At 39.7% G+C, this 15,041-nt stretch overlaps 1 protein-coding gene across 1 annotated transcript in view; it reads left to right on the top strand.

Annotated features, from left to right (window-relative positions):
* The window catches only part of TRAPPC9 (trafficking protein particle complex 9), a 453,230-nt gene that overhangs the window by 141,329 nt on the left and 296,860 nt on the right, over positions 1 to 15,041 (top strand). Inside the window, exon 18 of the mRNA XM_009996696.1 lies at positions 7,044 to 7,154. Coding sequence (XP_009994998.1) covers positions 7,044 to 7,154 — 111 coding nt within the window. The remainder of the gene's footprint in view (positions 1 to 7,043; positions 7,155 to 15,041) is intronic.

Here is a 15,041-nt window from a genome sequence, read left to right on the forward strand (position 1 = left end):
TGTTTTTGTTACATTTTCTGAAAAACATGGTTTTACGTAGCTGCATTTTTAAATTAAATGTTTGCATTTGCTTTATTCAGCATGAGAATCAACAGGCAGCTGGTTCTAGTTGTGTCTTCTCAATGCTTTAGTGTTGAAATGTCATAAACCTTTGAAGGCTGGAGAAAAGCTTTTTCAGTTGCACATGAGGACAGGTTCTTTCCTGTGAGGGTGGCGAGATGCTGGAACAGGTTGCCCAGGAAGGCTGTGGATGCCCTCTCTCTGAAGGTCTTCAAGACCAGGTTGGATGGGGCTTGGAGCAACCTGGTCTAGTGGGAGGTGTCCCTGCCCATGCAGGGGGGGTGGAACTGGATGATCTTTAAGGTCCCTCCAACCCAAACTGTTCTGTGATTCTATGAATTCACTATTAATGAAAAACATGATAATAGAAGCCAGTTAAAATGGAAAGCAGGCAAAATCAACTAAAAATATTGCTCTCATTTTGATAAATTAGACTGATTAACCATTAGAAAAATCTGTCAAGCAACAGACTTAATAACATTTTTTTTTTAATGTTGTCAGGACTGGATATCTCTCTAGAATATATTCTTTATTTATACACACAACACTGAGCTTAATTCTACCAAGTGGGAACCCTTGACATGTAGGAGGTTACATCCAATAATTAAATCATCTTGCTAACCTTCAACTCTGCTAATGGTATACAGTTGCAGTGGGTTCAGGGAAGGGCAGCAAAAAGTAGCTTACAGATTGAGAGCATTGTCTTTTGAGATCAAAACGTTAAATATGTACAGTTTGGCACATGAAGACTTGAGAACATAAATCTGCAAATATTTATAGAAGTGCTGGGAATACTTAGCATAATTGAAAAGGTTTACAACTGGGAGAAGTCAGATGAGGACAGTTCTTGGAATATGTGAAGAGACCTTCGAACAGTAAGGTGGATAATTTGAGTTAAGCATCTAAAGTTGGTCTTGAGAGCTTAATTTTGAGAGAGTTTAAGAAAAATAAAATTGAATAAAGAAACATTTTTGAAAACACAGTAGCACCAACAAAGATGTTCTAGTTCAAGGCCAGGTTGGATGGGGCTTGGAGCAACCTGGTCTAGTGGGAGGTGTCCCTGCCCATGCAGGGGGGTTGGAACTGGATGATCTTTAAGGTCCCTTCCAACCCTAACCCTTTTATGATTCTATGATTCATTGTTTTGCTGTGTTGCTCTTTATGTTTGTCAGTGGATTTTGGAGAACAGGGTTGTCCTCTGACGCACCATTGCCTGTCATCATTGCCAGTGCTTCTCTCCAACCTTCTGATGGCTCATTTGGAGCAGGGATGCTGTGTATGTCTGTGTGAAGAAAACCAAAGAGCCATACAAAAGTGTGGATGTGAAAACACTCCCTTGATTTCAGTTGATGGGCAAAGTGAGCTGAGTCAGGACGTAGCTAACTTGCCAAATCCCTCTGGTAGTTTCATGGTTAAACTGACTTTAAAACTAAGCTAGAAGCAGAACTGCACTAAGATTACTCACAGGAGTGAGCTGTCATTACAGCATGGCAGCTGCTTCTGGTGTTTAATACTGTGTTAAATGTTACTGAAGAATGTCATCTGCTGTCATTTCTGAGTGGATTGGAATAGTAATTGCAACTCCCCTGAAAGAAATTTCTAGATTACAGTGTCATTATCTCTTGCTTTAAGTTCCCATAGCCCCAGTTTTGGGATTATTTTTGGAATCATAACTGTCATGGTAAGATTTTTAAAATGCAGCATGATTCATCATGTCACTGGCTTTTGTTGTGTTATATCCTGAATTCTGCAATAGGGGATAACAGAAACTTAATTTATACAATAAATCTTCAAGACACTGTTGAATTAACTCAATTTTAAAGAAAACATTAAGAATTCTTATTTTTTAGTGTTTGACATGAGTTTTGAGTTAATTTTGCAAGTTTTTCTGAGACCTTCAGATTATAAATCATCCAACTGAAAATAACCTTCTTTGCTATTCTAGTTTTTGCATGTCCAGCCTTCTAAAATAGAGGGGGTTTGTGTTACTTGTGAAAGAAAATATTGAACGTGAAATTGCTGGTAGGTTGTTCTCTAAGATACACCAAGTAAGGAACAGCATTGAATTGGAAAAAATGTGCATGTTGTGAATTTTAATGTTCTTCCACTTAGGTTCTGAAACTGGATATTTTACCCAGGTTCATTTCCTTTCCATTAACAGTAGAAATGACAGATGGAAAAAAGTTCTTTATCCTGGCATCTATATACAGTCCTTTAATTCATCTTCATTTAAGTTGGACATGTAACATGATGCAATAACTGTGTATCATTCAGTTCTGAAAAGACAGATGTGTTTGTGGTGCCTGCTGTATTTTTCTGGATAATTTTGTATTTTATTTCATAGGTAAATGAAATTTAAATCAGTTTGTATCACTTTAACTGGCTCCCCTCCTCTCCCCTAGGTAAACTTTTACTCATTTCAGCCAGCTGTACAGAGGAAAATGAAATATATTCCTGCAGATTGGTAACTGGACAGAGAAGAGATGTAATTTATGTCCCTGTGAGGAGAGGCAGAAGCCTGAGCTCAGCAGTTACCTGCTCTATTCCTTGCAACAGTTGCCATGGATGAGCTCATGGCCAGCCAAAAATACTGCCCTGCCTGTTTGTGGTTGATGGATGAGTGAGGATAGTTTGGGCAGTGGGGGGATGTGTGTTGAGAAATGTGGTAAGAGTATGGTGGGAGAGAAAGGAACATGGGCTGATCTAGTTGAAGATGTTGGACTTGATGACCTGTAAAGTCCCCTTCCAAACCAAACGATTCCATGATTCTCTGGTACATGGGAGTAGAGATTTTTGAGATGCAATATTATATTTCTGTCCTGTATCTTCCAGAAGAATCCATAAACAGTTGGGTATTAGGGTTTTGCAGAAATCAGAAGCTCTGTCTAACATGCTTGTATCCTGGGTGTCTATGTCCATAAGTACATGGAGTAAAACTGAGTGACAGCTTAATTTTGTGTGTGTTAATGCTATCTCAGTAGAAGTTCTGGGGCAGAAAACCCTACAAAACCAAAACACCCAAGCACAAACAGACTGACTTTAGATGTATTCAACCCAAACTTTAAATAGGAGTTACTACAACAAAATGACCCAAAACCTCTTAGAAGGGGACTGGGAAGCCACTGGTAGTGTGGGATGTTAAAGATGAAGTTCTCTGCTTTCTCTGGGATGAGTGGGAACTGACATCTACTTAACTAGACTTAGAGAACTCAAAATCCACTCAAAGTGGATTATTTCCCCAGTTAGTCACTCTGTACATGCATCACCAATCCACTAAACATTGAGTGGAAGTAATAGATAGTGGTTGATAGCTTGGAAAAGTAAGAAGAAATTGGGTAAATATGGGATCGTCTTTCCCAGTTCCAGGAATCTGTGGCTTGTGACTGGTATTTTTCAGCCAAAAGTTTCAGGAGGCCATTATGGTGTATAATTTAATAATCTTTAGATCCATTTATCATTTTGAGTGTTTCAAGTTTTTAAAAGCTTACATACATTAAAAAAAAACAAACAAAAAACCTAGTATGGAGGCCAGGTTAATGGTCTTAAGATTTCCTCTCTACCTTAAAATCCATAGAACACTATGGCATTGGAAATTTCCCTGATCCAGAGCTTAGTATAAGCAACAGGTTGCTCACTGAACTGACATGTAGTTGTTCAACACAGTGATACTGGTTTCTTTATCCCACATTTGCCTCTCAGATCTCATCTCCTGACACTCTGAGATAGGCTCTTTAATTCCTATCTCACAAGGAGTGGACTTTTTAAGGTTCAGCTGTAATGAAAATTGACACAATCATGGAATCATTATGGCTGAAAACGACCTTCAAGATCCTCAAGTCCAACCACCTGCTAATTCTTTGTTTTCCTGGAACTTTCAGTTTCACCCAGATGATAACTTCCTTACTTGGATACTGCTTCCAGTATTTGAAGCTTGCTGTTTTAATTAAAGTATTTTTGTAACCTTTATATGTGTTTGGTTTTAATTCTTCTAATAGTCTCTTTGATATTGTCCTGTATTTGCTCTTTCTACAGTCTTAATGTTACCTTTAATCTTTTTATACCTTTATCTTAATCTTCTAATTTTTCAAAGCACTATAATAATTTGTAACTCTGATTTTTATTAATTAAAGATTTCCCTGGAGAATTAACTTAAAACTTAAAAGGATAGAACTATTTCCCCTATGTGTCTATTTTGTTTAGCATTTGAAGAGGGCAAAATAATTGTCATTATGATAAATAGTTTTCTCTGCATAGTCCAGGAGTTTATATTTGGGAGTTTTTAGTGTTAATGATGGTGTTTAGTCCTGAAGAGCTGCTGCTTGTCCAGGTCCTTTAGATTTAGGGCATGAATTGTGTTATTTACAAAACTCTGGTTCTGCTGCCAAAAGATGTTGCAAAAGGCTTGAATGTTATTTCAGGCACGTGTTTGGTTTTGCCAGGGGATAAATGAAAAACTCCTTCACTGTTGAATTTTGTAAACATAGTCTGCACTGAAGGTCTTTCTTGCAGACCATAACTTCGTGGCTACTGAAGTGGCAGAAGTTTGTGTCTTTACAGGTCTTGTCCCACTCTCCCAACAATGAGATGGAAACCAGGCCTTTTTATCCTTCTCTCTTTTCCATTCCTTACTGGTTACAGGATACCTACTGACTGAAATACTGCCCTTCCAGTTTTTTTGTTGGGAGCTCCTCAAGAAGGGAGGCTGGAAGAAGAGCTGTGACTCCTTGGTTGTTCTAAAATCTTTGAGTTTTGACAACTTTGCCCCAGGCACTTAACTACATTCAAGCATTCTTCTCTATATTCAGTATTCATTGAAGTTATACCCCAAGAGAGTGAACACCCTTTAATAAAATAGAAAAATGTATATGTGTGTGTGTGTGCATATATATATATATATATGTAACCTTCACCCCCACTGTTTGTTGGTTATATTTTTACTAAGAGATGTGCTGCTGTCCCCAGGTGGTGCTTGGTGCTCACTTTGTACCTCATGGCATGTGACATTGCTTTCACTTTTGTGACCTGAACTTTAACCTCCTGTGCCAGTCATAAGAGCATTTCCATCTCAAGGGTTTGCAAGGTAGCAACTCAGTTCCTCCTGTATATCCTCTGCAAAAGGTATCTCATGGTTTTCAGAGGAGAGTTGTGTCATGCACCAGAGAACCTGTTTCTGAAGTAGAAGAGCAGTTGTTAAATTCTTGCACCTCTTGAGTCTAATTGCCTTTGGAATAGATGGTGTTTGAGTTTAATTGCCAATTATTACACTGTAGGATAAATATACTTGGTTGTCTGAGACACACAACTGTCTCTTACTTAGTTTGAATATGCATATTGTTCCAAGGATGGCTCTGATGACTCTCACCTTACTTAGATAGTCCTCTCCCTTCCCTTTCAGGGAGCTTCTGATTTCAGGTGAACTCTCTCCATAGTTAATGCTGCTGATGGGTTCTACTTATGACTTCAAATACCATTTTTTTTTCCCCTTCTTATCAATTCTGATTGGCAATTATATGGAATGAGATGGTCCATAATCTATGTGTGATGGATATACTACTTTACACAGTCATTCACAATGACAAGTCACCTAATTTTATTATACGTGGATTTAAACTTCACAGTTGTTTATAGCTGAAGTTAAATTGTAATGATGCTTAAGACTGGGATATTTCTCTGTTGTTAAGTGGCTTCTTAGGAAGTTTTGAATTTCAGAGTAGTCTGATGCATTATTGCAGCTGTGTGGCTGTTTGGCAATTTGATAGCTGGTTCTGACATTTATCCATGTGTATTTTATTATAACCTTCACTGATTGCCACTATTTGTGATTAGTTTCACAAGGAAGAAAACCTCATAAAGAAGAATAAAAATATACAAGAACATTTCTTCTCTAGCTTTGTCAGTATTATTTCCTAAGGTTTATATATTTACCAGAAGTGTGGAGGATATAATGATACTGATTTGCTTCTGGGGAAATTTGGTGCTTCTGGGAAAACTGGAGACCTCCTAGTGGCCTTCCAGTGCCTGAAGGGGCTCCAGGAAAGCTGGGGAGGGACTTTAGACAAGGGCTTGTAGGAAGAGGACAAGGGGTAATGGATTAAAACTGGAAGAGGGGAGATTGAGGTTAGACATTAGGAAGAAATTATTTAGTGTGAGGGTGGTGAGATACTGGCCCAGGTTGCCCAGGGAAGCTGTGGCTGCCCCATCCCTGGAAGTGTTGAAGGGCAGGTTGGATGGGGCTTGGAGCAACCTGGTCTGGTGGGAGGTGTCCCTGCCTATGCAGGGGGGTTGGAACTAGGTGACCTGTAGGGTCCCTTTCAACTCAAGCCATTCTATGATTCTATGAAATCTGGATTTGAAGGACAATAACTGACAAAGTTTTATATGAAGCTGCCTGTATTTGCCTTTCTTGCAGAAGGGGCAGAGTTGTCTGTCTCCGAGTAGCTGGTCTACTGAAGAAGTACTTCAGTTGCCAGCTTGCTTTGGTCTGTGGACAAACCAGCTATCATAATAAACAGAATTGCTCCTTGACACTGGGCAAGGATTTGAATTTTTACTTTTAAATTTGTTTCTTAAAAAGATAATCTGAATGTACTTTGAAATAGTAAAAGTGTTTCATGTGGATACTCAAGGAACTGAAAAACATATGTGGCTTTTCCCATAGAAGTGGATCTGAACACTGCAGAGTATTTACAGCTGAACAAATGCTGTGGGGCTTAATGTTGTGGAGGTCATAATTGTCATGGAACTTCTCTGCAGGATATAGGCTTTTGTCTGGTTTAATTAAAAAATAATAATGTCCAGTTAAGAAAAATTATTTCTAGCAAAGGAGTGAGATGTTATAATTGGAGTTGGGTAAAAAACGCACATCAGTATTTTTATAATTATACATATATATTTATGTATAAGTACTAATTCTGATCTGTGTCTCATAATTCTGTGGTGTGTTATTGAAGCTGTGATGTTATTTTTTCCCCCCATCTGAACAGCACCCGGCAGTGCCACCTCCTTCTTGATGTCTTCAATTCCACAGAGCACGAGTTGACCATCAGTGCCAGGAACAACGAAGACCTAATCCTGCACGCCGGGGAATGCCAGCGGTGAGTGCTTTCAGGACTCAGAGGGCCCTGTTTGTACTCTCCATTTATACACAATTTGAGATATTTTTGGCCTTTTTTTCTTTTTAAACCTTGTATACAGGTCAAAGAATATAAGAACTGCTACTTTCATTAAGGTGGGTCACTGAGTTCTAGCAATATCTCCACTGAATCTATTTTAACTCAGAATCCAGTAGCACTGAAAAGAAAGAAATATAAAATAGTTGGTTCTGAGTTGTACAGATGGATGTAGCATTGACCCAGCTCGTTTAACTCATTTTTGTGGCATGTTTTAATATAATTTTCATGTGTTCTGAACATAGTTCTGATGTTAAAACCTGACCTCACTAGGGTATTATCCTTTTCCAGCTCTAAACAGTCTTTTCTTTGTGTAGTTCCCCAGCTGTTTAATCAGTTTTTGTAGAAAGAAAACTGCAGGAAAGAAAAATAGAATTGAAGAAAAGGCAATCACAATCTCAGTGGAAAAATATTCTAGATTAAGTAGGTTGTTATGTGTACTGGTTCTTACAACCCAGCTATGATGTTGTAAAGGTCATTTTATCGCTAACTACAAACCATTATTTGCTATAATATATCAACCTAGGATTCCTACTGCTGGCTGTATCCTAGGTTACTTGATTTATCTCCTTCAGATGACCATTACATCTAGATGACAGCATCTTCAGCTTAAAGAGATGAAACTGTGAAAAAAGAATTGCTTCTGTTTGGTCACAGGCTACCTACACAGGTCCCTTCTTTGGGAGAGTTGTGCTGCAATCTTAAATAATGCAATTGATAAACTTAGTTATAGCAAGATACTTCAGTGTCTGAAATCTCAGTCTGAATATTAAGTTCAAAGAAAAACTCATCAATTGCAAGACATGCAACTGTAAAAAAGCAGTATAGGGTATGTAACACCAGCAGCAAATTCAGAATGCTTGTTGCCTTAGTGACTCCAACAGCACAGCCGTGAGAAAATGCATTGACTCAAAAAAACCAAGCTGATTTTTCCCCATTTTACTTCATGAAGAAATGGACAAAAATATCAGGAACATAAAGTGCTTGTTTCTTCTATTTAGAAAAACTTGGATTATTTTCTTTTTGAAAAGCAGTATAAACACTCACAAAAATGCTCATATTCTGATCTGTATTGTTTTGTAATTTTGTTTTATGCTCCTTGTTATTTCCCATCATTTTTGCAGCTGGTAAACTCCTTGAAATTTTTCACTCCCAGTCTTTGGGACAGTAGGTAACAAACTGAAGAAATGTTATAAATAAGGTTGTAAAATGACTTTGCATCTTCTTGGTCCAGATGATCCTTGAGGTCCCTTCCAACCTGGCATTCTAGGATTCTGTGAGAGGCTCTTCAGTCAAGTTCAGGGCTTTTTCTCCTCCCCTGTTACCTTCTTGATTCTGTCTTCATTCTTAATGTTTTCCTCATTCCACTTTTATTGAAATTGTAACTTTTTCTACCAGCTTTGGTCACTCTCGCTTCCTTTTGTAATTTACTCTCCCTCCATCCATCACCATAATTTTAAAATGTCCTGACCAAGTGGACATAGCAGGAAGTTGTTTTCTTCGTTCCTGTTCTTGCTGAAGACTCCAAGTGTTTTCATACTCTCTGCCAACAGCCCTACAGAGAAGGATAAATGCTGCATCCTGCTGATTGCTCACCTCTTTGCTTCCCTCTTTATATGTAGAATATAATTCAACTTCTGAGCAGAATAACTTGGCAGTGCCCAGTGAGAGGGAATTTGCAGGGAATTCTTCCATTCCTTTTAGGTAAAATGAAGAATGGTGTTGGAAGGCTCTGGATCCTACAGTTACTAAGGCACACTCCATATCATCTTTGATTTTTAATAAAGGTACCCAGTTGACTGTGATGCTGAATATGGGGAGGGTGTAGGAAGTAGAAGCAGAAATGCCAGAAAAAATCTGGGATCACCAGTAGATCAGTACTAGAACTGCCACATCTTGCTGAGTCCATGCAGGACAGTCCCTGGTATCCATCTTATAATATTCATATGATTTGGTGCATCCCAACCCCGGCCTGTTCTCTGGCTTATGTCTTTGTCTAAAATGGATCAAATGCACAGAATTCTTCACACTCCTTTTACTTTAAGGTCTGAAGAGAAGTTTGCTTCAATTATTTTTAGAGATATGGAAAATACAGCTGCTGCAGGCAGTCTGAAGGAATGGTATGATGCTGTTGATGTAAAGTGACAGCCTTTAGGCCATTAAAATACTATCTGTAAATATATACCTTTTTGTACTACAAGATTATTCTCTTGATTAGTGAAGATTATACTTTTAGCTGTCAAAAAAACTAAGTTTACACTTCAGTGTAATTTTTCAGCCGTTGATTGAGAACACTTAAGTGTGTGCATTGTAATTGTTCGATGTATACAAGCAGTGTTTCTGAGAGGTGACACTCTTTTCCTTCTGTTTTAGGACAGAGGAAAACATGTTTTGCTCCCTATTATTTTGTAGTAAGAAATGATAATTTGGGCTTAGTTATTATTTTGTTCATTTGTTTTTATGGCTTTTATCATATATTCTGCAGACACACAAATGGAAAGGATCTGCCTTAGTGTTCTTCATTCCCCTTTTTTAGTTTTCATATGCCTTGAAATGTTCTTTGAGTCCCATGGTGGGACAATCAGTAGTATGTTTTACTTTGAGGTGGTTTTTTTACTCTGAAGATTGTGTTGGGGAAGAGAATAAACCAAGACTCATATGGAGGAGAGAAGGAGAAGAAAGGAAATTTGCCCTCCTCCTCTTGTGAAGTTGAAGACAAGAGAGGAGCAAGGGGTTTGGACAGTCTGTTTTTGAACTCCTGAAAATGATTTAGGGTTCCTTCCAAAACTAGATTAGGAAGCAAATTATTTTTTAACTGCTTTACCTCTGCAGGAGTTCTTTTAAGCTTTAATATACAAAAGGAGAGACAGTGGGCAAATGGTGTTCTGGCAAAAAGTTCAAATGAGTTACTCTACTGAAGATCTGGCTGCAGTGAGTGACACTGAGATGTTGGCAATGTCTTTAGTTAACAAAAACCACACTGGAGATACTACACAGTGGTGTCAACATGTTTTGTTTATCTATCCACTTGAATGTACTCCAGACGGTGATGAGGGAAAGAAGTTTTCTGATAGATGCTACTGGAAAGTTCATCTTTCAGATGTTTTTCCAGACCAGCAGAGCCTCCTGTCTGCAAAGCTGTTTCTGGAAGCAGTCAGCTGCACGCAGTGGAAGGGGCTTTGCTATGAACACAGAAATGTTTTGAATGTAATCAGCAGTAAAACTGAACTCGTTGATCACAGTGATGAGGCATTCAAGAGGCAGTTCTGAAATGGAAGAATACAACAGGCAGCTCTTGGAAGGGAATTGTGTTATGTATGTTAACAAAAAAGTGTTGCCACTAGCAGTGATTTGAATTTATTGAAAAACTTCGGGATGGCAATTATTGTGTTTCTTAATTATCAAACCATTCAAATTAAATTTCATTACAACCTTCATTTATGCTCAAATCACTTCATAATTTATGGTAATAGATGTTATCTCGTGATGTGCCCCAGGATAGCTCATTTCGTACAACAGACCCTGCTCTGCCTTTGCATTTCTATTCTGTGCATGGTGTGTCTGGTGCTTGGGAGCAGCAAACATTGTCTGGGAAGATTTATCATGGGGGTGGTCTGAGCAGATCAGTCCTGTCATCTATCCTTGTAGCACAACACAACTCAGTTGTTAAAGTCTCCTGTGGATGTGAAACTCCACAGTTGGTGGCTGTAGATGTAACGCTTGTAGACATTAGAGTTTTCAGACTGTTTTGGCCTGGATGGGAGGACTGTAGGGATTCAAGTTGGGGCCTGCCCAGAAATAGGACTGGAGTGAGGAGTTGAGAAATGAAGAGCAAACAGGACCTGGTTGAGAACAGGCTGGAAAAAAAAGGGTCAAATAATGTCAGACATGGAGGAGCTGTGAAGGATCTCTAATCATTCAGGCACCTTGGAGAGAGTCCAGAGGAGGCCACAAAGATAATCAGAGGTCTGGAGCAGCTCTGCTCTGGAGACAGGCTGAGAGAGTTGAGGCTGTTCAGCCTGGAGAAGAGAAGGCTCCAGGGAGACCTTAGAGCACCTTCCAGTGCCTGAAGGGGCTCCAGGAAAGCTGGGAAGGGAGGGGCTTTGGACAAGGGCAGAGAGTGGTAGGATGGCAGATAATGGTTTTAAGCTGGAAGAGGCAAGATTTCAGTTAGACATTAGGAAGCAATTATTTGATGCAAGGATGGTGAGACTCTGGCACAGATTGCCCAGGGACATTGTGGCTGCCCCATCCCTGGAAATGTTGAAGGGCAGGTTGGGTGGGTCTTGGAGCAACCTGGTCTGGTGGGAGGTGTCCCTGCCCATGCGGGGGGGTTGGAACTGGATGATTTATAAGGTCCCTTCCAACCCAAACCATTCTATGATCTTGCCCAGCAATGAGGACATCTTCTCCAGTAGATGCTGGAATGAAATACAACATTTTTTTCAGAGTTGTATTTCCTTGAGGATAGTAAGTAGCCCTGAAGTTTGTCAGTAGTTGAATTGTTTGTTTCCGATACAGGTCTCCGTAAATGCTGAAACACTTTTATTGGTAGATGAAATGGCAGAGGCTTTTGTGCAAAATTTTAAAATTCTGACAAGTCCTGGTGACCCATGAGAGTGCTGGTGTGAAGTAGCATGATGGAATTTTGGCCTTTTGTTTTATGTATTTTATTTTTTTTTTTCAGTTGGGAGTTGTGCAAGAAGCAATAGGCTAAAGAAATGCTGCAGTAGGAGTGATCACTTAGAAGTTAAGAACTGCCAAGCTTCTTGCTGGGCTGGCAGTTCCTGCCTTTTAGCAGGATTACAGGGTAAAACGAGTGAGTTTACTTACATGTAAACACTATAGTAGGTATAGTAGGTTTTGTTCTTTTTTTTTTTAATGTCAGCAGAAGTATAGGTATATTTGATGAGTGAACTTTTGAATGTATTGACTTCACCTAGCCTTAAATACTTTTTGTGTTAAACCCTAATGAGCCAAGAATAATTAAAGAAACAAATTACTATTTTCATTTTTCTACCTCTCATCACATAATATGGTGTTTCTTTCATGCATGGAAAGTAACAATTTTTAAAATAGTTTTCTGTAAGCACACTATTAATGAGAGTCATTGCTGCTTAATAATTGTATTTAAATGCATTGATTAATTGTGCTGTGAAGTCTGTGTGTGTGTATATATATATATACACACACTATGTATACTATACTGCAAGTTCTGCAGTGTTGGTTCACAGTGCACATAGATATTAAACATTTTGAAATAAAGCCTCATCCAAAGGGTATATGAATTGAAAACTCTGCCCTTTTTTGAAACCATGACTTCTCTTAAACAAATTTATTGTCCGTGTGTGAGTTATTCATGACTGTTATTTCTCATATCTGCCAAGTCAGTGTTTAATTTGTGCTTTTGTTTATGACAGGTCATGTTGTCTATATGAGAGTTTAATGACTTTTTCCTTTCATTGTTGTTACAGTTTATGTTTTAAAAACAAAGCTCCTATGACTAAGGCTTAGCATGCTGTCATAGAAGGAAAACAAAAGTTTACAGCAGTTTCCCTGGGTCTTCATCAATCCATGGCAAGCTGGAAGTTTCTGAAATAGCTCAGGTCAATTAAATGAAATATCAAAGGTTGCATTTTTCAGGGTAATAATATATTTTTTTGTCTTTTAGATAACATTTGTTAAATACACATTTAGAATTTGTAAAGCTTGCTTTATTTTTTAACTGATAGCCAAACATTATTCTCTTTAAATGTGTGGAGTCTCTTATAAATATAGAGACTCCACAGCCTCTCCGGGCAGCCTGTTCCAGGGCTCTGTCAGTCTCACAGGAAAGAAGGTTTTTCTGGTGTTTGCATGGAAACTCCTCTGCTCCAGTTTGCACCCACTGCCCCTTGTCCTGTCACTGGACATCACTGAACAAAGCCTGGCTCTGTCCTCTTGACATTCACCCTTTACATATTTGTAAACATGGATAAGGTCGCCCCTCAGTCTCCTCTTCTCCAAGCTCAAGAGACCCAGCTCCCTCAGCCTTTCCTCATCAGGGAGATGTTCCACTCCCTTCATCATCTCTGTGGCTCTGTGCTGGACTCTTTCAAGCAGTTCCCTGTCCTTCTTGAACTGAGGGGCCCAGAACTGGACACAATACTCCAGATGTGGCCTCACCAATGCAGAATAGAGAGGGAGCAGAACCTCTCCTGACCTACTAACCACACCCTTTCTAATGCATCCCAGGATGCCAGTGGCCTTCTTGGCCACCAGGGCACATTGCTGGCTCATGGTCATCTTCCTGTCTACCAGGACCCCCAGGTCCCTTTCTCCTACCCTGCTCTCCAGCAGGTCAGCCCCCAACCTGTACTGGTCCATTGTGTTTTTCTTTCCCAGATGCAAGACTCTTCACTTGCTCTTGTTGAATTTCATCAGGTTTCTCCCTGCCCAACTTTCCAGCCTGTCCAGGTCTCGTTGAATGACAGCACAGCCTTCTGGTGTGTCAGCCACTCCTCCCAGTTTAGGATCTGGGGAAGAGACCACCTTGCTCCTGATCCCACAAGCATCCAGCCTAGTTCTCTGAAACCCCCTTCCATCGCCCTGGGACTTGCCTTGGCAACCTCACCAGTGCCCACCTGCCTGAGCACTAGTGGGTATGACCAGAGGGCTGCCCCAGGCCTGGGAGCTTCTGGGTGACACCAGCAGAGCTCCCTGAGAGTTGGGTCTGGCATGTAGGGCCGTCAGTTCCCCTCCAAAGAGAATGTCCTACAACAACAACCACCTCCCTTTTGTTCTTAGCAGGCTGCCTCACTGCAGGTCTCCCTTTCCTGGGATTTGCATTTGAATTTAGCATGTCTCTTTCTGTGAAAAACATATTTGGAACATGGATAAACTTCCCTTCTCTAATAGCTGGTATGGACACTTTTGGATAGACTTTCTCAGATTTGTCTGTATAAGGTGTTTCTCCTCTCCATTCTCCCATTTGAAAGACTCAACATCTTGATTATATGAACTGGAGGAAGCTGCACATGGTAGGCAACTGGTTTGGTATTATGTGATTTCTCAGAAGATCCTTCTCCTCTTCCCACTTCTTCCACAGTACGTCTAAGCAATATGATTCCTTTTCTATATTGAGGATGACTAACTCACTGGATCTAGCCTGCATGGCAATTTTTTTGACCTCTTTGAATATTAACTTGACCTCAGGAGGCCAAATTTGCACTATTTCTAATATTTTGTGTATGCAGCTGGGAAACAGGAGGGTTGTGAGTGCAGGCCAAGTTTGTCCCTGACAGGATTTATTAAGTTTAATAGGGTACAGCATAAACATGGCTAGATAGATTGGCCCTTATACAAAATATCACACAGTTAGGTGGTTTATAAATCACTCAGAATTTTCCTCTTAAATCCTAAGTAGATAACAGGTTGCAGAAAGTGCAGGGTTCAGAACCTCTCACTTGAAAAAAAAGTAAGAATAATTGATTTAAAAATTCATATTTAGATATATATTTATATTTTTTAGGGAGCTTTTTTTTTCATAGAATAAACCAGACTTTTCCCTTGCTTTATTTTTTCAATACTGGGAAAAGCTATTTATTGAAATTGTGGGGTGGTAGATGCCTTCATTTGGAGCACTGTGTCCAGTTCTGGAGCCCTCAACACAGGAAGGAAATAAAGCTCTTGGAGCAAGTGCAGAGGAGGGCCACAAAGATGCTCAGAGGGCTGGAGCAGCTCTGCTCTGGAGACAGGCTGAGTGAGTTGGGGCTGTTCTGCCTGGAGAAGAGAAGGCTCCAGGGAGACCTTAGAGCACCTTCCAGTGCCTGA

The sequence above is a fragment of the Chaetura pelagica genome, unplaced genomic scaffold (genome assembly GCF_000747805.2).
Source record: "Chaetura pelagica isolate M959 unplaced genomic scaffold, ChaPel_1.0 scaffold260, whole genome shotgun sequence".
Classification (NCBI taxonomy): Eukaryota; Metazoa; Chordata; class Aves; order Apodiformes; family Apodidae; genus Chaetura; species Chaetura pelagica.